Source organism: Caretta caretta, chromosome 5 (assembly GCF_965140235.1).
Source record: "Caretta caretta isolate rCarCar2 chromosome 5, rCarCar1.hap1, whole genome shotgun sequence".
In the NCBI taxonomy this organism is placed as follows: Eukaryota; Metazoa; Chordata; order Testudines; family Cheloniidae; genus Caretta; species Caretta caretta.
The window spans coordinates 24,282,778-24,306,527 of NC_134210.1; the positions used below are offsets into that span (position 1 = coordinate 24,282,778).

Here is a 23,750-nt window from a genome sequence, read left to right on the forward strand (position 1 = left end):
AAAACATGCTGCAGTCATATAGATTTGGTTTTAATTTATCAACAAAACTAAAAATAGTACCTTTGTAAAATTAATGTGCAAGTGTAATTTTTGTCTTCGTTTGATTTTTAATTGAAAACACAAACTAGTAAAAAAAATCTTATCATGTGGAAAGACTGTTTGCTATGTATCCAATGTTGTATGTGTAAGACTTATTAACAATTTAGGCCCTGATTTTGCAAACTCCTGCACAGGTGCAGGATCGAGACCTTATGTTCCAGTTGTATCTTTCAGACTAAATATTGTGGGGGTGCAATACACAAAGTAACAGAGGTGCCTAAACTCCACTATTAAGCACCTAAGTTCCTGTGTGTAGCACCACTGTGATCCATGAAACTCCCACTTGGCTGCTGCCTAGCCCTCTAGGCACCTAAATTCAGTCAGCGTTTAACTTTCAACTGTAGAAGTTCCCTAACTTTTAGATCCTGTGGCATGAGCACTGCTGCCCCACTCTAAGGGTCCAGACAACTGTCTCCTGCCTTAGCCCCAGAGCAATTCATGAACCTGGGAGGCGTCGGGGGGGCGGGCGGGCGGATGCTCAGTGTTTGGCTTCCTAAGTCATATGCGGGACCCAATCCATTAGGTGTCCCTTGAGCATGCCTAGCAGATTGGGTCCCATTCAAAATCTTGGATGGAGTGGGAGGATGGGGAGAGAGAGAGAAATAATGAAAGAGGGATTGGAACAGGGGGACTAGACTCAGGGGCTCCTATCTCCCAGGTGGGTGCCCTAACCACCGAACTACAGAGAGTGTCTCTCTCTCACCCACCTAGTCACACTGTCAGTATTTATCCTCAGCAGAGCAGCTTAAACAGGCGAGATGGAGGGTGCCTCACATCAGAATCTCCCATTGCTCAGTTGTGTCAGCACATTCCTGAGAGGTGTGGGAGACCCCTGTTCAAATCCTTTCTCCCCTTCAGGCAGAGAGGGGGGAATTGAACCTGGGTCTCCCATATCCCCGGTGAGTGCTCTAATCACTGGGCTAAAAGACATACCACAGATGGCGGCTCTTCCTCCTCCAGCCTTTTTGTGTAGAGTGAAGCAGGCACTTAACTCATTCCTGCAAGACGCAGCATAGGTGCCCAAACCACCTGACTCTCCAGGAGGTAGCTTCCCGTTTGTGGAAAGAGCGGTGCCTCCCTGCAGTAGGGAGGGGCGGGACTTGGCACACACTCTGTCATTGGCATCTCCTGTTGGCTAGCTTGGGAGGCTCAGCACCAAGTGTGCTGAATTTTTGTGGATCACATTCTGAGGTGCCTGTCTCTCCCCACTCGTTGAAGAGGAGCCTAGACACCTAACTTGGCTATGTTAATCACGGTGTAGTTCTGTGATTCTCTAGGCCCCTAAAAGTTAGGTCCTGCAATGCTGTGTCACAGCACATAAGTCCCTTCATGGATCCCAGCTGTATTACCACTCCATTTGCTGGTATTTTAAAATAGATCGATGATGTCTGAATGTAGTAAATGAGGCTAGTCAATTAACATTTGTGCAACTTACTAAGTGAATTTTCTCTCCTCCCCCAACCATTTGAGAGAACTTTTATGAAATAAATTTTTCCAATACTTAACAGCTGTAAAGATGAGCAAGTACAATTTGTCAGATAATTACTCATGATTTTTGGGGGGTAAATTGGCAAATTGAATCATTTCCCACAGTGCAACCGTCTCTAATATTCGATTGCCTCCTTCAAGTATCTGTAAAAACAAATCATCAAAAGACTTCTGTATGGATTTCAGAGGATCTTGAAATGCTTTGTACATAAATACTCAAGCTGATCCGCTTTTTATCCCTCTCATTAGGTATACTGGCACTCAAGTGCTCACATAATGGGTGAAGCTATGGAGCGAATCTATGGTGGATGTTTGTGCTACGGCCCACCAATAGAAAATGGATTTTATTATGACATGTACCTCGAGGATGGGTAGGTTCTTTCATTTCACTTCCAGAAGGCTAGACTGTAACCCTATATTCCAGACCAAGAAAAAGGCAGAATGCGTAGCTGTCCTGCGCTAGGAGCAGGAGTAGAGTCACAATCTGGGGAGTTTGAGTCACAGTCTAGTTCCTGCTTCCCCTTGCTCCTGGGGCAAAGTCCTCTGTTTAGCCCTTTTTCTGATGAAAATTATGTCCCTCATTGCGGTGACTCTAGTGCATGAGCTGATACATTGTGGGTGTGGATCGACAGCAGAGATTACTAGTAAGAGATAATGCAAATTTATTTTTGTCTGTTGTAGAGGTGTGTCCAGTAATGATTTCTCTGCTCTGGAGACCTTATGCAAGAAGATCATGAAGGAAAAACAACCATTTGAAAGACTGGAAATTAAGAAGGAAACTCTACTTGAAATGTTTAAGGTAGGTTGTTCTAGACTGTTGTTTCATATTTACTGTAGCTGCACAATAACATTAGCTGTGGAACGTTAGCTGTGCATCTGCTATTAGCATTAATGAAAATGCACCGCTGATGATGTGTGCAGCAAATTGACATAATTCCAAAGGTGTAGGTTTTTATATGGGTTTACTTGGGATAGTTAAAGATGAGCACATATACCAATTCATTTATTTAAATGACGGGAATGAGGGTTAATCATGGGACTGTGTTCCTGAAACACCAGAGTTCTAATCTGATTCTTCCACTGACTCACATCATGGCCCTGGGCAAGATGTCTTTCTGTTACTTCGTTTCCCTGTCTGCAGAATGGGACTAATAGCGTACATGGATGTCGTGAACATGAATGGGATGGTTCTATAACTCTTTGAGAATATAAAACACTAGTGATAGTTTTCAGAGGAGCAGCCATGTTAGTCTGTATCCGCAAAAAGAACAGGAGTACTTGTGGCACCTTAGAGACTAACCAATTTATTAGTGCTGGCTTTGCAGATGTCTGAAGCTGTATTCAGCGAGCTCTTAAAATCAGTTTTCACATGACAGCACTAAGTCTGAGTATGAAATAATATCTGTACTACCTTAAGCAACAAGGACTCTTGTGTTATCCTGTAATGTTCACTAGATAGACATGCATTAAATCACCATGATTGCTACTAGTGCTGAATTAGACACGAGCATTTTCCAACATTGTAGCATTTTTGCTTGAACTCCATTTGCTCAGTATTAACAGTGAACAGATCTTAGAAGAAATGAAAATCATAGAATCACAGAATTGTAGGACTGGAAGAGACCTTGAGAGGTCATCTAGTCCAGTCCCCTGCACTCAAGGGAGGACTAAGTATTCTCTAGACCAGTGCTTCTCAAGCTATCTGATGTGGGGGACCGGCAATTTTTTTTTCCAACGTGCGTGCAAACCGGCAGCTGATGGAACGGTCCGCGGACCACCACTTTGAGTAACACCGATCTACACAGTGGTTCTCAACTAGGGGACTGGGGCCCCTTGTGGGGGCTGCAAGCAAGCTTCAGGGGCTCCACTAAGCAGGGCTGGCATCGGACTTACTGGGGCCCAGGGTAGAAAGCCAAAGCCCTGACACATGGGGCTCAAGCCTGAGACCCGCTGCATGGGGCTCAAGATGAAGCCTGAGCAACTTAGCTTCACTGGGCCCCCTGTGGCGTGGGGCCTCATGCAGTTGCCCTGCTTGCTACTCCCTAATGCTGGCCCTAACTTTTATATGCAGAAAAACATTTGTTGTGGCGCGCATGGGCCATGGAGTTTTTATGGCATGTTGTGGGCGGCTCAAAAAGAAAAGGTTGAGAAGCCTGATCTAGACCATCCCTGGCAGGTGTTTGTCTAACATGCTCTTAAAAACCTCCAGTGATTGAGATTTCACAACCTCCCTGGGCAATTTATTCCAGTGCTTAACCGCCCTGACAGAAAGTTTTTCCTAATGTCCAACCTAAACCATTCTTGCTGCAATTTATGCCCATTGCTTCTGGTCCTATCCTCAGAGGTTAAGAAGAACAATTTTTCTCCCTCCTCATAACAACCTTTTATGTACTTGAAAACTGTGATCATGTCCCTTCTCAGTCTTCTCTTCTCCAGACTGAAAAAGTTGGGTTTGTTTAATCTTTCCTCATAGGTCATGTTTTCTAGACTTCTGTTGGCTCTTAGGTTAATTGCTTATCAGCCGAATTACTTTTCTTTCAGAGATCAGCTGCAGTATACACAAGGATTGGGGGGCAGGGGAGAAGCTTTGAAGGAAACAACATAAATATAGTCGGTTGCCCTATTTTTAAAAGAAACACCACAGTCCTCCTTGTGAATAGAGCCCCGAGTGTTTTGTCTAAATACTCATATATACTGTACAAGTTATTAAATTCCAAGTGATTTGAATGAACTTTGCCACTCCTCAGAAGTATGTCCATCCAAAACTGATGCTGATAAAAGCTTCATACCACACCATCGTATGTTCCTTGCAGATGAGTGAGAGAATAATATGGGAGTTGCATGTGTTCAAGACCTCTCAGAATTTAGCATTAGAAAGGCTTTTTCAGAAGAGTGCCTTCAGCTGTGGAACCCAACGGCCAGAGATCAAGATGAATCTGTGTTGTTCGGTATAGAGCAAAATGCAAATTGCATTTCTTTGTGAAGATCTACCCTGAATAGGAGGCCATACATGAACACTCAAGTGCCACAAAAAGCTGGTCCCCATCCTTTAATCTCTATATCTATCCCACTCTGTAGGATACTCTCCCATCTGGGATAGGAGGAGGGGAATTAATTTGTTCATGAACCTGCATTGAAGGGTTCTTTTAAATTAGTAGAATTGCCACTGTATGAAAGAATCTATAGCATATAACAAATACTTGATATTTGAATCTCAGTTTCGAATCGTGAAGAATTAACATGGACTCTGCCATTTTATTCCCTCCCAGTATAATAAGTTCAAGTGTCGGATCTTGAATGAAAAAGTCAACACTCCAACTACTACAGTGTACAGGTAAAAAGATATCTATATCTATATACACATATACACACTATAATGTCAGTGTCTGTAGTATTTACTAACATAATGTGGGCTAACTGAGCATTGTCTTTGCATTTTCACAGGTGTGGTCCCTTGATAGATCTGTGCAGGGGCCCTCATGTCAGACATACCGGCAAAATAAAGGCATTAAAAATCCATAAAGTAAGCACTGAGATTCTGTGCCTAATTCTAAACAAAGATATTTATCTGTAGACATCTTGGGTCAAATCTCCGGGGGGTTGGGGTGGGAGGGGGTCTTGCACTTTGTGTGATACTGCTAGTATAATCTGATCATAAACTTAGTTTAGCCCAGTTGAGGGAGGATCATCCTGATGTAAGAATGACCTTCTAGTGGTGCAGTCAAATTATGGGGGCCTAAGCCTACGCTCATTGCTGATAGCATAGAAGGAGAGGGGACATGGCTCAAGAAAAGAGGTGTAGCCAGGTACCCCATATGCTATGCCAATCCTGGCTTATAATTTTTGCCCCTTGAAACTGCAAGAAGCAGTTACAGTTTTAAATTGGAGCAGCCAGAGGGGAACTGACCATGCACAGAGCAGTACCAGGAGTAAAGGGCACCTTTTCACACAGCCAGCCAACTTGTGTTTGTGCATCTTTGCTACAGTCAGGTAATTTTTTAATGTGTAGATTTAGCTTTCATCATGATTCGAAATCTAAGAGCTCTGTATTCATGCTTGTGTTCTTTTTACATAGTGCCTTTATCAGTTTCATTTTTTAACTATGGCTGTTTAGTGTTTGTTTATTACATGCCTTTAAAGAACATATCACAGATCTGTACAGTGGCAGTTATAATGGAGGGTGCTGTTGTCCTTGTTATACTATACCGTTTTGTCTGGCTTCAGAATTCCTCAACATACTGGGAAGGCAAGTCTGATATGGAAACCCTCCAAAGGCTTTATGGAATTTCATTCCCAGATGTAAAAATGTTAAAGGAATGGGAGAAGTTCCAGGAGGAGGCTAAAAATCGAGATCACAGAAAGATTGGACGGGTAAGACAAACTTGCTGGTAGTGTATTTTTTAAATTCTGCCTAGAGACTACTCAGGGCATGTGAAAGACAGCACCTGTCTGCTGACACTTTCAGAATTCAGATGTGATGTATTTCACAGAAAATACAGTAACAAGTTGCATAATTAAGTGATTATCCTCTTCAGAACAGAGCCCCAAAACCCCTACAATGGACTGTAGACAAATAAGCATCTTTTTAGAGAGTTTTTGGCTATTTAGTGCTATGCTGAAGCCCAAGAGGGGGCTCTTACAGCTTGTTGTTGCTTTGAGTTTTTTCTTTGTACAGCTCTAGAATCCATTATATACTCTTATTTTTTTTCTTCTTGGTTATTGCTGACGATTTCTAGTGTTCACAGTTGCACCACGTTTTTTATTCTTTGTCTGCCAATAAAATCAAATCATCTTCATGAAAATGCATTGTTTTAGACAAGGTGATGAATAGAGTCCTGAATAAACTGTTACAGAGCCTGCTGTTTCTATTTGAAGAAAGGAGACCGCAACACACTAAAATATCTCCTGCTCTAAAGCAGGAACACAATCTAGCGAAGTATCAGCTTACTGATTAATTGTTTGAATAGTGCTTTGGATATGTAAAATGTCACAGCAGGACTAGTTATTGTTAGTAGTAATAGCAGATGAGATGAACCTTGGGGGGTGTAGTTAACAAGACATCGCACACAGATATGTGAAATGACAGGTATATGTAGGAACATCTATATTAAAATAGGAAACTGAACACCAACCATAAGATATCGCTCATGACGGAGGATATTTACACAGGGAAGCATATCAGATCTACTGCACCTTGCTATTTTACAGTATGTTAAGTTTAAAAAAACTAAACAAAACTGTAGTCTGGATAGTGATGTGTAATAAGAACTGACGTTTCAGGCCTGACTTTAGCTGTAACACTGGGAGAGGAAAAGGGTTTGATCAGAATCTAAACATATCAGATAAAACTAAGATGTACTAATGTTTTCCTACAGGACCAAGAACTATATTTCTTCCATGAGCTCAGTCCTGGCAGTTGTTTTTTCTTGCCAAAGGGAGCTTACATCTATAACACGTTAATTGAATTCATCAGGGTAAGTAATATCTTTTGGTTCTTCTTCGAGTAGTGTCCCTATGGGTGCTCCACTTTAGGTGTCTGTGTGCCCCTGCACCTCTAGTTGGAGATTTTTGGTAGCAGTGTCCTGCATGTGCTCTTGGTCTGCGGCACAGGTGGGGACCCCCCCTCACTTCCTTCTCTACCGCCTTTCCCCTCTGAGGGAAGGAGCAGTCCTCCCTTCCTTGTCTGTGTCATTAGCATAAGTAGTGCTTGTTTTGTTACCTTTGTTCTCCCTAAAAGTACTCAAGCTAGTGTTTTTGTTTTATTTTATTTTATTTTATTTTATTCCTTTGGTTTAAAGAGAAAAAGGAAGAGAACTTCACTTTCCTTTCCTGTCTGGGGACATTCCCCCCCCCTCCCCAGGCATCTAGTAGACTCATAATTATTTTCTTTTACTTTGTCTTTTCTGTTAAAAAAATGTTCTTCTGCATATTCCTCCCTGCTAGAGGATGACAACCCCCTGCCAAGGGGCTTGCCTGGCTCTCTCTGCTCCAAGCTGTGCCTCTCCTGCCAGGAGTCAGTTCCTGTAATGGCCAGACACTCACTGTGCCTGGGAGACCCTCACAGAAGTGCTTTACCTGCCACACCTAAAACTGCAGCCTCACAGGAGCTGGGAGCTGAAGTTAAAATTCCTCCCAAAAGAGAGAACACTTCAGTCTGCAGGGGACTCCGGTGGGTGTTGACCCCGGATCATCCCCGGAGCCTTCACTTCAAAAGAGGTTGAGTGGTGAAGAAGAGAAGAGAGAGAGAGGGGGGGGAAAAAAGCCACCAGCAGACTCCTCCTGGAAAGGCTCCTCTGAGCAACTGGCCAGCCAGAGGGGTGTTCCCCAGTGCAGCCCTCTCGGCACTAGCTGGCCAGCCAGTGGGACTCCCTAGGGCGGCCACCTCGGTAGGACAATACCAGCAGAGGAACATCCTGCTGTGAGCTCAGCTGGCGCTCTTGTTCGGCATGGGGGCTTCCTGCTGTGAGCTCAGCTGCCGCACCTTGGGTACCAAACTCTGGAAGCTGAAACCTGAGAAGGGGCTTCCTGCTGTGAGCTCTTCCCTGCTCTGAGCTCTGCTCTCAGCACCAACAAGGGGCTTCTGTAAGCTCTGTGCTGCTCTGAGCTCTACTCTGGGCAACTACTGCACCAAGAGGGCACAGTTACTGTACCATCGCTAAAAGAGCGACACAGAGAAGCCCTGCTGTCAGCTCTGCTTTGGCACCAAGACACCAGAGGCTTCCACTATCATGCTCTAAGGAGAGGGGACAGTTACCGTACCATCTCTAAAAGAGTGACATAGAGAAACCCTTTGGTACCAGATGCAATAAAACTCCCATCTAGGAAGTGTTTTGCACCTTCCCAGCCATTGATACCGACTACAGACACTCCTCTGAGGTTCCGGATTAGCCCATGGTAATACAGGTGCTCTGATACTCTGGAGACCCTTGGCCTCTGTACCCAGGGAGAGACAATTACCATACCGTCTCTAAAAAAGTGGCACCAGTAAACTTTTTGTACTGGGCAAAACTCTCGTTTAGGGAGTGCTCTGCCCAACTATCGGTATTGATAATGTACCACAGACCCTCCTCTGTGGTACCAAATGAATCCATGGTACTGCATGAGCACTGGTACCCTGGAGACCTGATGATTGGGGAAGAACCACAGTCCCTAGTACTTGGTACCAGGACCCTGGTATTGAGCACATCCCGGCACCCAGAATCGCTCTTAGCACTGGGCTGTATACTGCCAATACCCCAGTCAGCGCCACCCTTACCCACTGACGAATCTGACACTGGCCAGGAGGCAATCATTCCTTGGCCCCTCAAGGTGGCCCACCACCACACTACAAGGGTCATCCCCAATTCCATCATGCCAGCCGCCTGTGCCTGCCTTCCTGCCTCTCCCTCCCAAGGCCATATTGTAACTCTTTGAGTATATACACACACATGGCGCGGCCATCTCCGGCCTATCTCAGGGAGAGTCCACCAGATGGTTTGCTACAGCCTGGCACCTGAGGCAGGGCAGGAGAGAGAGCACCTGAGCCAGGACAGGAGAAAGCTTTTTCAGAACAGGAAAGAAGGGAGAAAAAAAAAAAACCTGAAGAGGAAGCTACCTCTTCAGCACACTTTTCCTCATCTCTCCCAGATGAGACTGTGCTGCCCACCCCTCATCACTAGGTGAAGATTTAAGAACTTTCTGGATCTTACCAAGAGGGTGGCAGACAAGCTGCAGATTCCCTTACAGGAGGTGGCAGATACACATCACAAGTTGGTGGAAATTCTGCACGCTACCGTCTCATCTAGAACTGTCCTCCCAATTAATGAGCTGATTCTAGATCCTACCAAAATCATCTGGCAGAGCCAGCCTCCATCGTACCAACCAGCAACAGACTGTAAACAAAAACAGCCCTACATCTCTACCCAAAGAGGCAGACTTTGTTTTCAGCATCCGCAACCCAACTCCATCATAGTGGATGTGGTTAATGCATGAAGCAAGCAACATAATGCCAAGTCAACTCCATATGATTAGGCTTCGCAAGATGGCGTATTCATTGACAACAGTACTGTTTAGAGTCATAAATTACCAAACTGTCATGGTCAAAACAATTTTGTTAATCTTGGGAAACCCAGGATGTTTCTGAAATGTTACTGGAAACACAAAAAGAACAGATTCAGACCATTCTTAGAGAAGGTCAGTTAATAGCCGGACCGCTCCTAGAGGCACCACTGGATGCAGCTGTTACAGCTGCCCGCCCAGTCTCCATGACAGTGGTACTGAGGTGGGTTGTAGGGTTTTTTTTTTTGTTCGCTACACTTCTCTAGATTGCCCAAAGAGCTACAGACTTCCAATCTGAAGGGCCAAACTCTTTGAAGGCAGATTTTCTCTCCACATCCTGAAGGATTCTCAGACCACACTACACTCCTTAGGAATCTACACTGTAGAACAGAAGAGAAGATATACCTCTCAACCACGCCACAGATCACAATCTTCTCAATACTCACCATCTCTATGCTCTTATGAGCCACAGTGTAAGAGGCCCAGGGCTCAAAAGTGAGAACAGTCTGCACCCCAGTCATTGACCTCTCAAACTGCCTCTTATAAGCACTTGATGAGCCAGTCAGGGGCCTGAACAATGATACCTTACAGCATCAGCTGCCATCTATACACCTGTGACGCCACTCAGAAGTCACCTTAGCTTACTTCTCAGCAGTTAGGACCAGCTCTAGAGTAAAGAGATTGATTTCTAGCCCTGAACCTACAGGGTGCTTACTTCCATATCTCAATACAACCATCTTACAGGAGATTTCCTACGGCTTACTTTTGGGGCAGGATCATTATAGGTACAGACTGCTCCACACAGGGTAGTCTCCAAGGTTTACTTAATTGTAGTGGCATACTAACCCCAGTACAGTGACTGGACTTTATCAGCACCAACCTGATGCAGTACAAGCAAGAGCGCTCCTCTCACTACCCGCATTCACCACCCTGGGACACATCTCCCGAATATGCTGGGGAGCTCACCTACACGACAACAAGGTTCAGCATAAATGATCTTCCACAGAAATGACCTTCCATATCACTCTTTTGGGGTTAGGGGCTGTCAGGAGTGCCTGTGCACAAACTCTGCCTTTCATCAAAAACAACACACAAAGGTTATGGTGGACTTAATGTGACCTGTATGTTTTGTATAAACTGCCAAGGAGCTGCCAGATCTCCCTCCCTCTGCAAGACAGCATTCAAACTTTGGAACTGATGCACCCATCACAATGTGCTCATCTCAGCTGTCTGTCTACAAGGGATACAGAACGGGATAACGAACAGTCTCAGTTGCAATTTTCTCACAACAATGAGTGTATACTGAATTCTGAGGTGCTTCAAGATATAGTCACCCTTTGGAGAACCCGGCTTATGGATCTCTTCGCTATTTATTGGAACAAGAAAAGTCCTTGTTACTGCTCCAGGATCGGCTTGGGGAAACATTTACTGGCAGTTGCCCTCATCTTCCCAGCAGACAGGGCCCACTTGTATGTCTTTTCCTAGTTTCCTATCCTATCCAAGAATCTGTTGAAAATTCAACAAAACAAAGCGAGAGTTATTGTGATTGTCCCTCTTGACTATGACAAGTCTGGCTCCCTTACCTGACACAGATGGCAATATGCCCTCCTGTTCCTCTGACGTCAGCCCATTCCTCACCCGCTCTCTCAAAACAATGTGGTGACCCTTCACCCCAACCCATGGGTCTTCCGCCTCCAGGCTTGGATCTTTCTTTGTTCCAAGGCTAAACACATGTTGCCACACAGCCACAAGTTGACCACTCCACATATCTATCTGCAAAATGGAAATGACTCCAAGTTTGTACCATTCCAAACAGACAGACCCAACCTTGTCTTTCCTCCCTTTGATTTTGCACTACATTTTAAACTCTCACTCAGCTCCCTTAAGGTACATATCATGGTGGAAATGGCTTCCCACTGGGAGTTTGCTCAACGACTAAGGCATAGATTCTTTAAGGGCACTGAGACTCTCTTCCCCCATGTGACACCACCCGCTTCAGCCTGGGACTTTAATCTAGTTCTCAGGGCTTGGACTAGACCTCCCTTTGAGTCCAAGGCAACTTTTTCTCTCCTACACCTGTCCATGACGACAGCATTTCTAATTGCCATCACCTCAGCTAGGCACAAAGGAGAAATAGCAGCCCTGATGGCACACCCATCATTCATGGCCTTTGTCTTAAAAAAAACCCAAAAAACAAAAAAAAATAACTCTCTAAGGCCATATCCCAAGTTTCTCCCTACTTTTTCTGCACTTTCTATATGAATCAACCCGTCCATCTCCCTGTCTTTTCCCAAAACCAAATTGTGACAACTGGGAGACAATTGTGCATATACTAGATATTAGAAGGACATGAGCATTCTACTTGGACAGGACTAAGGACTTCAGGAAATCCCCTAAACTCTTCCTTTCGTCCACAAAAAAATCCAAAAGCTCTGTGATATCTCCTCAAAGACTATCCAAATGGGTCCCTAGTTGCATTAACCACTTAGCAAGGGTGCAACTTGCTCCCGTCCATACGCACTCCATGAGATCAGTTCCTACCTCAATCACATTCCATAGGGATACCCCTATCTCCCCAGTCTGTAGAGCAAAAATTGGGGCCTCTGTCCATACTTTTGCAGAACATTATGCGATCACTGAAGATTTGGCCACTGACACAGTCTTCGACTCCACAGTACTCTCTGTAGTAAAAGGCTCCGCTCCGAAGTCCCAGTCTCCAGTGGTGGGTACTGCTCCGGAGTCACCTAAAGTGGAGCACCCATAGGGACACTACTCGAAGAAGAAGGGGAAGTTACTCACCTTGTGCAGTAATGATGGTTCTTCGAGATGTGTGTCCCTATGGATGCTCCACAACCCGCCCTCCTACCCTCTACTTCGCAGTTCTCTATAGGGCTCTGCAGTAGAGAAGGAAGTAAGGGGGGGTTCGCCTGTGCAGTGCTAAATAGCCTCGAGGCAGACCATGAGGGAGGGAGAGCACATGCCCGGGCTCAACGGGACACTGCTACCAAAAATCTCCAATTAGAGGTGCAGGGGCACAGACACCTAAAGTGGAGCACCCAGAGGGACACACATCTCGAAGAACTATCGTTACTGTACAAGGTAACTTCCTCATTTTTTTCTCCTGTGTTTTATAATAAGATTTCTAGACGAAGAGCTAAAAAGGTTTTAGAAGATCATATAACAATAAAATTGGGATTAATTTTAAATGTTTGAATGGGTTCTGCTTTAAAAAAAAATAGTAGTATACAGTACACGGGTGGTTGAATGCATGTTTGTTTAATAGGTTATTGAGTTTAGCCTGGCAGAGTTGGAGAGCTACTTTCTGGAGAATGGCATGTAAGAAAGCAAAAGAGATGGGGGAAACATCCTGACATTCTGCTGTGATATTTGCATGGTCACTGCACCATGTTTTGCATTTGTGCTACACTACTGTGCAAACATTGCAATGCAATATCACAAGGCGCATCCAATTATTTTATGACTCTAACAAATGGAGACTGATTCTCGATTGCTTCTATGGTTGCTGGGATGGAGAAACATGTTTCTTCTCTTATTCCCCACCTCTTCACCCTCTCTGCTGCAAAGAATGAGAAGGAATCTTGGCAGCCCCTGCCTGTTTAACACATTATTGCCTGGCATGTTTCAGGGGAGCAACTTTGCTTGTTTTTAATGAGTCATACACTGCAAACGCTGTCTAAAGAGACAAATGTGGCTTTAAGCCACAGGTTGAGCATAGGTATTCTAGTCTGCTTTATTAATTCTTCTATTTCTTGGGTCTATTCTTTCAGCGCGAGTATCGGAAACGAGGATTCCAGGAGGTTGTCACTCCAAACATGTACAACAACAAACTCTGGATTACATCAGGGCACTGGCAGCATTACAGTGAAAACATGTTTTCATTTGAGGTGGAGAAGGAAATCTTTGCTCTGAAGCCCATGAACTGCCCAGGACACTGGTATTTATATAGCACCTGTTTCATCAAATATTGCCAATTTGTTTGGACTAGCTCTAGCTTTTATATTTTCCACCCGATTTGTGAAAAAATCCAAGCCATGGCGCAGCGGGGCTAAGGCAGGCTTCCTGCCTGCCCTGGCCCCGCGCCACTCCCAGAAGCAGCCAGCACCACATCCCTGCAGCCCCTGGGGGAGGAGGGCTCTGAGCGCTGCCCTCGCCTGCAGGCACCGCCCCTCGCTTCTCCCATCGGCCGGGAACAGGGAACCGCGGCCAATGGGAGCTTCGGGGGTGGTACCCGTAGGTGAGGGCAGTGAGCAGTGGAGTCACCTGGCCCACCCCAACTCCCAGGAGCCACTGCAGGACATGCTGGCCACTTCTGGGAGCAACGCAAGGCCAGGGCAGGCAGGGAGCCTGCCTTAGCCCCACTGCGTGCCGCTGCCATCCCAGAGCTGCTCAAGGTAAGCGGTGCCAGGCTGGAGCCCCCACCCTGAACCCCTCCTGCACCCTGCTGCCCTGAGCCCCTTCCTGAACACCGCACTCCTTCCCACATCCCAACCCCCTGCCTCAGCCCTACATTTATGGCCCTGCATACAATTTCCCCACCCACATGGGCCCTCAGGCCAAAAAGTTTGCCTAACCCTGTTCTGAGTAGAGCAAACCAATCTAAAGAACCAAATATGGTATGATGATGATGGACATATTGAAGAGACACTTTAAGGATGCCACCAACACTACTTCCATGAAAAGTGACAATATGGACACCATCTGGAGAGAGAAAAAGGGCAACCTAGAGGAATATTATACACAACAATAGAGAAAAGCCAGATCCATCAACGTGATATTCAGAAGTCTGAACAGACCAGCACAAGACCAAAATACATGGAAGAAACTGGTGAATGTATTTTGCACCTGAGAGTGAGGAAGGATAAAGGGGGGGAAGAGGGAGGAATGTGTATATATATCACCATTTCACAGGTGAAGTTTAGGAAGCCAGCTTTTAATATTTGACTTAGATGTTGTATGGCTCTTAGGAAAAACCTTCTTTTTCATTCTTCCAAACAGCCCTGAATTTTTTTCCCCTGGATTTGATTGTATGCTGTGTTACAACTTGTCAGTATTACTGAAATTGCTAGCATCTGGCTTATCAGAATGCACCCTAAGGATCTTTAATAGTTTAATCCTGAATAAATTTCAAATAATGAACCTTTTCCTTCAGCCTTATGTTCAACCATCGACCAAGATCGTGGCGTGAGTTGCCGCTGCGTATGGCAGATTTTGGAGTTCTCCATCGTAATGAACTGTCAGGAGCCCTTACAGGACTTACTAGAGTACGGCGGTTCCAGCAGGATGATGCTCACATATTCTGTGCCATGGAGCAGGTAAAGCATATTGTTGAATAAGAGGATACGTGTTAAAATGCAAACAACACAAAGCCTTAAATATGATTTGTCTTCATGTAAAGATTGAAGGGGAGATAAAGAGCTGCCTGGAGTTCTTGCAAGCAGTGTATGGTGTGTTTGGATTTTCCTTCAAACTGGACCTCTCCACTCGTCCTGAAAAGTTCCTTGGAGATATTGAAGTGTGGAATCAAGCTGAAAAGGTAATAGGTAACGTCAGGGGCCTGGTGTAGAGGTTTTAGCTCTGTCTTCAAGTAGTGGGAAACTGGAATGTCTGAGGGGGAAAACATGGTCCTCCAGATGGACTTGTGACAGCTGTGACTGTCAGCAGTTCAGCTTGTACAGCCATTTTAAATTCTTTCTGCCACCAGCTAATAATAGCTCTGTGTATGGAGATCATGGTGGATGATGATATAACGAGAACTTGAATTCATTTAAAAGAAAGGGCCAGAAGATGTAACTACTTAAAATGGAGAAGAAAGCAAGATAGGTTTTTCTCAAGCATGTGTGTGATCAGAATTTTGAGCCACCATCCAAGAGTTTTGAGCCACCATCACCATGCACCTTAATCATGACAGTAGTACTGCTGAATTTAACTCCACAAGTAAGGGAAACAAGATTAGGTCCCCAATTATAATTGGGCATTGTTGACAGTTAGGTAGTAAATGACCTAGTATTCAATATATCTGTGTGTGTGTGTGTGTGTGTGTGTGTGATCTGATACTGTACTATGTGGAAGAAAAAATATGGCACATGGAAATAAATACAAAGTGAAAACACTAAAAACACATATCCTTTCTCCAGCAACTTGAAAACAGCCTCAATGAATTTGGTGAGAAGTGGGAATTGAACTCTGGGGATGGTGCTTTCTATGGACCTAAGGTTAGTATGCTTTCCTGGGATGTAATTTTTTCCCTCTCGTATGTAGCTTGATGGCTAACTCTAAAGCAGTGAGGCAAAGTTCTTAGTTGTTTTCATGTTAGATGCTACAACTTCCAAGAACTTGTTTTGTGCTTAACATTTTTCTATTTCATCAAATCAACTCAATTTACACAGACAAAACAATCAGGATTAATTTTATCATTGTAATGAGGAAGTAGATAACTCATTGGGAAGCATGAACAGAAGGTGGCACTATCAGGCCTGGTATGAGAGAGTTTTACGTGTATTGGGAATATTCAAGTTTAGAGATCAGTAACTTCTCGCTTGTTTTTGGGGGGGGGCGGCGGGGAGGGTTGGTTTTTTTAAGCAGCAGTTTAGTTTGGTTTCTCATTAAAGTTTTAATTGCACACTAGCCATGAACAATTTTACCTGAAGTAAAATATCACTTCTGGTATTTGCAATTTTGTAACTACTATAGTGTGCTTCTATTCATCTTTTATGAATAGTTTTTGAATGCAATATTCATGAAATTATCTGGAAAAGTGGAGTTAGAATTGTATTGACACCTCTTTCAAGGAAAAATAAGCCCGTTCCAGGCATCTGAGTAAAACTTGTCAAATTACTTGTTTTGAATAAGCTATTCAATAAACATAGCCTACTTTTCTGTTCACAGATCAGTAGAAAACTGATTTGATTTCTACGAATGTATGTTAGTGGTAAATATTCACTAAATGATTTGAACAAATTTCACCTTGTGGACTGTTAGCAAACTATTGGTGGTTACAAATGTTCATTGTTAACATTAGATCTTGTCTATATACAAGCTTGCACCCACAAAATTAAATCAGTTTAGACTGGTGCGTACATCTGTGTGAATACATTTCAGGTTAGCTTAAACCTGTTCCTAATAGACTAAAGCTAAATTGAAATAATTACCCATGTAGCCTTTTGCACTGGTTTAACTAAAACAGTTTAAGATTGCACCTTAAGTTCAATTGGTGCAGCTCTGCATGTAGTTAAGCCCTAAACTAAGTGGGATTTTTTTTTTTACTTCATGATTGGATTACTAAATTAATGAGACTAGCAAGCAGCACACTTCTGTTAAGAATTTTGATGAATAACTATAAAACTTGATAAACTTAGTGTTCAAAAATCCAGAAAAACTGACTGTTATCCAAATACTTGAACAACAAATGGCACCATGTTTATTTGTCCCCCCCCCAAAAAAATAAAAATGAAATCACTTTTTGTTTTGACGAGCGGATTCTGAAGGTCACTGAGGAGTTTGTTCAGTAAAACAGCTTAAACTGATTTAATAGTTTGGCTTTGTATGTAAATAAAATAAACAGGGTTCTTCCGCTTCCTCTTTTTAGTAGTAGAATGCTGGAATAATAGGGACAATTTGCTAAATTATTAAGGCCCAGATCCTGCAAATACTTGCTTACATGCTTAACTTTCAGCCAAGGGTTTTCAGGATTGCAGCCTGGATTTAAAAGAAAAGCATAATATGCGTGTATTCAGATCTGTGAGCCAAGTTACTTTGATGAAACTGAGCAATCCAAAATAAAGGAGTATGATCTTCATTACTCAGTGATCTTTTCCTCAACTGATAGCCCTCACTTATGGAGGTATGCCCTTTAGCATGTATTGTAGGCTATGAAGCTGACACCTTTGATTATCTAATATTTTAAGTTAAATAGGCCTGAGATTGGTTCAGCTACAGGTTGCAGAAGTCTTGGTTTTGATGATTGTTCATTTTGACTTTTTAAAGTTATTCCCGTGTACAATTGAATAGATTCAATGAGAACCCCATGGAAAGCGAAGTAGCCGCAAATTGGTTCAGTGCACTGAATCAATGTGCAAATTTCATTTGAATTAGTGAACCTCCTGCTGTATTCATTTCTGTCAGAGGGCTCAACCGAGGCCCTAAAAGCCATTTATGTCTTACCGTGGGCTGAAGAGAGGCATAGACGATGTATTCACATGGTTCCATAGCGCTGGGATAGATTTCACTCAGTGTGAAGTGTTTGAAAATCTCTTTGCTATAAGAGGGCATTGCTGTATCTTATAGATCTTACTAAAAGCTTGATTTGTTTCTTAGATTGACATTAAGATTAAAGATGCCATTGGCCGATACCACCAGTGTGCTACAATCCAGCTAGATTTCCAGCTCCCAGTCAGATTTAACCTTACCTTTGTGAGGTGAGTACAACTAAAAATGTTAGTGTATAGTAGGTACACAATCTAGTTTTCCTGTCACTTATAGGCATATTAAATAAGTTTGCAATATTTCTTTTATTTACAGCCATGATGGTGATGACAAGAAAAGGCCAGTTATTATTCACCGGGCCATCTTAGGATCTGTGGAAAGAATGATTGCTATCCTAACCGAAAATTATGCAGGCAAATGGTAATGTTGAAAAATAAACTTACTGTCCAGCCAGGGAGTGAGCACTCTGCATGGTGTAAAAGGGGATTAATCATGTCTAAAAGAGTTAAAGAACACTAAACACTACATAATTGTTTTTTTCTGAAGGCCTCTCTGGCTGTCTCCTCAGCAAGTGATGGTGGTGCCGGTGGGACCAACATGTGACGAATATGCACAAAAGGTGAATTCATTTGTCCCAAGATAAATTTGTGATTTAGTTGAGTTGCTTAATTGTTATTAAGCTCTGTTTTTAATTAAGGAATTTATATAAATTCCTGTTGTAAGTAAGTTATATTGTATTCAGATGATAAATTAAGCTGCCTAAATTCTAAATGGACCTTAATCATCAGAAGCATGAAGTTTGGATATCCAGAATCCAGACAACAAATGTTGATGCTGGAGAGAACGTTTCTGGTTGTGGAGGCAAAGGAAATTGCTCAGCTCTGCAGCTAGAGGGAAACCCCATGGAGAAAGTATCTTTACATTTATATGCTGATCCTGCAACTGACTCCACTCAGGCAGACCCTCAATGCCCACGTGCAGTTTGAGTAATGATGATGGGGGAGGAAAAGACAGGGGTCTTTGTTTGCAGTATTAAAATACAATCCACTCAAATAGCACTATGTATGTCTCTTTCAAACACATCAGGCCTAAACTTTAAAGGATCTTCTGATCACAAAGACCCATAGCTCTCCTGGCTTCAACATTGCTAAATTCTCATAGAGTATCCATCCTAATGGATCTGGGTACTAGATTGCTTAGTGATTTAGTGTGTGCAAGGCTCTCCTGCCATGTCCAAGCCATTCTTCCATATTTCAGTGCCCTGTGCACTTTTTTGCCACTACCAAGGGGTAGTGTCAAAATGTGTCTGCCTCTGAATGAGAGCAAAACAGAGATCTAATTTTAATTTTTGGCTGTCAAATCTCAAATGGTCCCTTTCACTCAAAATCTACATATTCTCTCATGATTGAGGGTTCAAATAATATTTTGTGCTTTTATTACTTAGGTCAGACAGCAGTTCCATGATGCTGGATTAATGTCTGATGTAGATGTGGATCCTGGGTGTACGCTGAACAAGAAGATCAGAAATGCTCAGCTTGCACAGTATAATTTTATCCTAGGTAAAGAAATAGCGTGTGGTGGCCATGCAATACCATGGCTGACTTGTTTTTCTTGTACGCAGCTGAAATTTGGTCTAACCCATTTTCCCAGTGTGTGAATGAGTAAGGCAGAGGCAGCACTTAACACCTGTAAATTCCTTTTTAAGTTTCTTTCACAGCCAGCATCCTTCCGGCTGTGCGTGCCTGGGCAGTACATGCTGTGAAGCCAATCTCTGCTGCTTTGTTAGTTGAAGAGATTGCTGTACAGTGACTCGATAAGTTGACACTGCATCAGGAAAAGTATTTTGGTGCCTTTCAGTCAACAGGGCAAGACACTGGCTCAGTCAAAGATTACATTAAATGATTTGCAATAACTTGATTGTTCTCATGTCAAGTGTGTGCTAGAGGAGGAATGCCACATTCTAATCTCTGATTTCAGGCTGTATTCCAAGATATCTTGGTGCATTAATGAGTCTATGCACATGTGCCCAAGAACCGAGTCTTGATGTTGTGCAGCAAAGATGAGAATCTGGCCCTAGAAGTATAACACAGTATTGTTAACAGAAGCACCGTCAGTCATGGGGTTTTCGTTATTCAGTGTGTCTGCTGGAATTACTAAAGGTAGCTTGAGATGTAGGGATGGGGCAAAGGAGGATGCAATGTAGGATTCAGTTGTATTAGGGTGTTCTTATTCTTAATTCTTATTTAAAGAAGTGTGATTTTTATTTTATTTTTTTAATCAAGCCTTGAGCAAAAATTATATTAATCTGTGGATTTTGGCTTTGTTTAGTTGTTGGTGAAAAGGAGAAGGCGAGTGGAACAGTTAATATCCGTACTCGAGATAACAAGGTGCACGGTGAACGAACTGTTGCTGATACTGTGGAGAGGCTGCTACAGTTGAAACGCCGTCAATGCAAACATGCTGAAGAAGAATTCTAACAGATTGTATTTCCCTACCTGGTTTAGTGTAAAAAGGATAAGTTTTATAAAGCAGTTAAATCATATTGTAACATCTTATATGCACTAGGTTGCATTTGAAATAGATCGTCAAATGACCCAACAAAAATCAACCGTGAAACACCTTTCTATATTATTCAGACATTACATGTGTCTATGGAAAGACCATTTTACACAAATGATGCAGCAAAGCTTCTTGGTATCTGATCACAAAAAATGAAACCAGGTGACTAAGGCTTAATATGAATTGAGGGGAAATGGAATTGTTAATGAAGGATTAAAATATTGTAGTAGTCGTTTAATATTGTTGTAAGTAGACGACTAAGAAAAATAAAATTTTGGTAACGGTCTTTCATCAGGTTCAGCTTGGGCATGTGATGGATTGTAGTGTACAGCAGAGTGACTACATTGGTAGTGTTCATTTTACATCTCAGTGCAACTGAACCTGAAGACTTGGAACCTGAAAATGAGCCCCCTTTTAAAAGAGGCTGTTCATGAGGCTGCAAAGTCAAAACTAAAGATAGAGGTAGGTTGGGGATAGATTTTAAAGGGCCTGGAAAGTGAAGAAGGGAGAGAAGCATAAAGAGAATCATCAACCCTGTCACTAGAAAGAGCAGGGAGGAGAGGTCAGAGCAGTCAAGAAGCCTGCAATACTGGATGGACACTGTACGACTGAGTAACTATCGCCCCCATCCCTAGTGCCATTGGAGGGGAAGTTAGGTAGAGAGAGCAGTGGGTGATGAAGACCAAGTCAAGTAAGCAGCCCTTTTGGGGAGTAGGGAAGTTGATCTAGGGCTGCAGGTTGAATAATGAGGTAGGGGTGAGGAAATGTGCAGCTAAGAGGTTGGATGAGTTATCAGCATGGAAGTTGAAGTGGGGGCGGGAGGGAGGGAATTGGGAGAAGAGGAAGAGGTGAGCAAGCCAGGAGTTAAAACCAGAAAAAGGCTGATTGTGAGGAGCTGGGTAGATGACCTCAACGTGGAGGGGGAGAGGATGACAAAGACTGGCGGTGTGGTAAATACTGATGAGGACAGGGCAGTCACAAAGTAATCTGGATTGCTTGGTACGCTGAGCCTATTCAAACAAAATGCATATTAACACAGTCAAAGGCACAGTTGTGCATCTAAAAACAAGGAATGTAGGCCACACCTACAGAGTGGGGGACTGTACCCTGGACAGCAGACACTCTGAAAAGGACAGAGGGACTGGCATAGTGGACAGGCCACTGAACATGACCACCCAGTGTGATGCTGTGGCAAACCATGCTAATGCAATCATTGGCTATATAAGGAGGAATAGGGAGGTGAGAGCTGAGACTGATGTTGGAATACTGCAACTAATTCTGATGTCCTATGTTTTATAAAGGATGTTGGGAAAAAATGGAAAGGGTGCAGAAAGAAGTCACAAAAATTATTCAGGGGATGGAGAAGATGCCTGACAGTGAGAGCTCAGTTTGTTTAATTTATCAAAAAGGGGACAGAGATGTGACTTGATTACAGTGTGTTAGTTCCTTAATGGGGAAAAAATACGGGGTATTTAGAGGCTCTTTAGCAGAGAAAGGCATAGCAAGAATCAATAGCTGGAATCTGATGCCAAGCACATTCAAATTGGAAATAAGGCAAGGGTGATTAACCACTGGAACAAACTGGCAGGGGAAGTGGTGGCCTGTCAATCTCATGATGTTTGTAGGTCAAGACTGGATGCATTTCTGGAAGATCTGCTTTAGTCAGACACAACTTGTGAGGCTCAATACAGTGGTAACAGTGAAATTTAACTGGCTTGTGATTTACAGATCAGACTAGATTATTATCTAATCTTCCCTTCTGGCCTTAAACTCTGTGAATCAGTCTGTAAAAGGGGAACCAAGTCTCTCAGATTTTATAAATGTAATGTAGTTGAGTATAAAACGTTTAACTACATTACCTCAAGAGACAACACCATGGGGCTGCCACTACAACCTGTCAGAAAAATAGGAATTGATTTTTCTATGGGAGTCCTACTGCAGCCAAGAGTGTTTTCTACGAGGCTAGTCCAGTCTGTTCACCTACATGTTTACTGGCTGTATTGTAAATACTTTCAGTCCATGTGAGAAGTTTGTCAGACTAAGAGCTACGGGGGAGAAAGAGTGAGAGTTGACCAACAGGGCATATGGGACTGCATGGGCAAAAAAGATTGAGAAGAGGAGCTGGTGGGGAGGGGAGTGAAGATTGGGACTTTGGGGATCCCCAAGAATGGCCTGGCTGGGCAAGGAGACTGGGACCAGGACGAGGTGCCAAAGAAGTTTCGCTGTGCAACCTTAATTTGCCCCTCTTGTACATATGCATTATAACAATCTTCAATTAGATGATCAATACTATATTTTCCACAGGGCCTTGCCTCACTTAGTAGGCAGGCTGGACCTGCTCATGGGATGAATCAGGGTTGTGTGGTGAATGAGGCTGTTTTCTGTAGGACCTCTGTCTCATTTGATGCAAAAGTTTAGTGGTGCCTATTGGATGAAGCAGGGCATTGTGGGAAGAGAAAGGCTATCCTCTTGGCTGCCCTGGAGAACTGGATTCTGTCCCTGCCCCTGCCATAGAGTTCCTGTGTGGTACTGGGCAAGTCACTTAAACCAAACTTTTCACAAGAAGTCACTCATTTTCTGGATGCTGAACTTCAGACCCTGGGGTCTGGTTTGCAGAAGTGCTGAGCACTCTCAGCTGCAGCTGGAATTACTGAGAGCTGTGGTTTTCTTTTTACCTTGAACAATGAGACTAAAACAAAATATTCCGTAGTTCCTCATTCAGTGAGCGCCATCTGGCCTGTGCGCTGGCAGAGGCAGAGGTCCTGTAGGAAAAATAGTTTGTGAGCATATAATGAAAAGACAGTTCTAATGGATATACACAGAGGGCCAAATTAAGATTGCACAGGCAAATGTAATTCTGGCTTTTGAGTGCTTGACTTTGCAACCTTAATGTAGTTTTTTGGACTGTTTATCTCTCTTGATATATATTGTGCATCTGTTAGCTCAGTGTATTAAAATAACATTAAGAGCAACGCTGCTGTTTCAGCATCAGTGTGCATTGTGTTGTATAAGAGACAGTTCCTACCCCCCCCCCCCAACCTTATATAACAGACAAACAAGAACACAGAGAGATGGGGAATGATACTAACTTTGAGGGGAGTGTGTTCTTCATGGAACTGTAACAGGTTTGATGTATGCCAACGTTGTGGCCTTGAAGTAGTAAGAGTTAAAGAGGTAGCTGAATGTATCAAAGCAGGAAGATGTATTCCTATATCATACTTAGTCTCGTATGTAAGCCATTGTTGTCAGTTATCTCAAAAAAGTGAAATGAAGCATTTACAAGGGGAAACGCTAAAACACGTGGCAAGTTTTCTGCCAGTTTCCTCACGCTGTGCGTGCACAGG

General features: G+C 43.3%; 1 protein-coding gene across 7 annotated transcripts in view; it reads left to right on the forward strand.

Annotated features, from left to right (window-relative positions):
* The window catches only part of TARS1 (threonyl-tRNA synthetase 1), a 74,478-nt gene extending 53,786 nt beyond the window's left edge, over positions 1-20,692 (forward strand). For all 7 annotated transcript variants that reach the window (XM_048851855.2, XM_048851854.2, XM_048851856.2 and 4 more), the window contains 15 exons: positions 1,837-1,958; positions 2,269-2,386; positions 4,857-4,921; positions 5,032-5,110; positions 5,812-5,958; positions 6,963-7,061; positions 13,413-13,579; positions 14,795-14,957; positions 15,041-15,178; positions 15,780-15,857; positions 17,959-18,059; positions 18,163-18,267; positions 18,394-18,466; positions 19,292-19,406; positions 20,176-20,692. In XM_048851855.2, coding sequence (XP_048707812.2) covers positions 1,837-1,958; positions 2,269-2,386; positions 4,857-4,921; positions 5,032-5,110; positions 5,812-5,958; positions 6,963-7,061; positions 13,413-13,579; positions 14,795-14,957; positions 15,041-15,178; positions 15,780-15,857; positions 17,959-18,059; positions 18,163-18,267; positions 18,394-18,466; positions 19,292-19,406; positions 20,176-20,324 — 1,719 coding nt within the window. In that variant the 3' untranslated portion in view covers positions 20,325-20,692. The remainder of the gene's footprint in view (positions 1-1,836; positions 1,959-2,268; positions 2,387-4,856; positions 4,922-5,031; positions 5,111-5,811; positions 5,959-6,962; positions 7,062-13,412; positions 13,580-14,794; positions 14,958-15,040; positions 15,179-15,779; positions 15,858-17,958; positions 18,060-18,162; positions 18,268-18,393; positions 18,467-19,291; positions 19,407-20,175) is intronic.
* Positions 20,693-23,750: the final 3,058 nt, after the last annotated feature.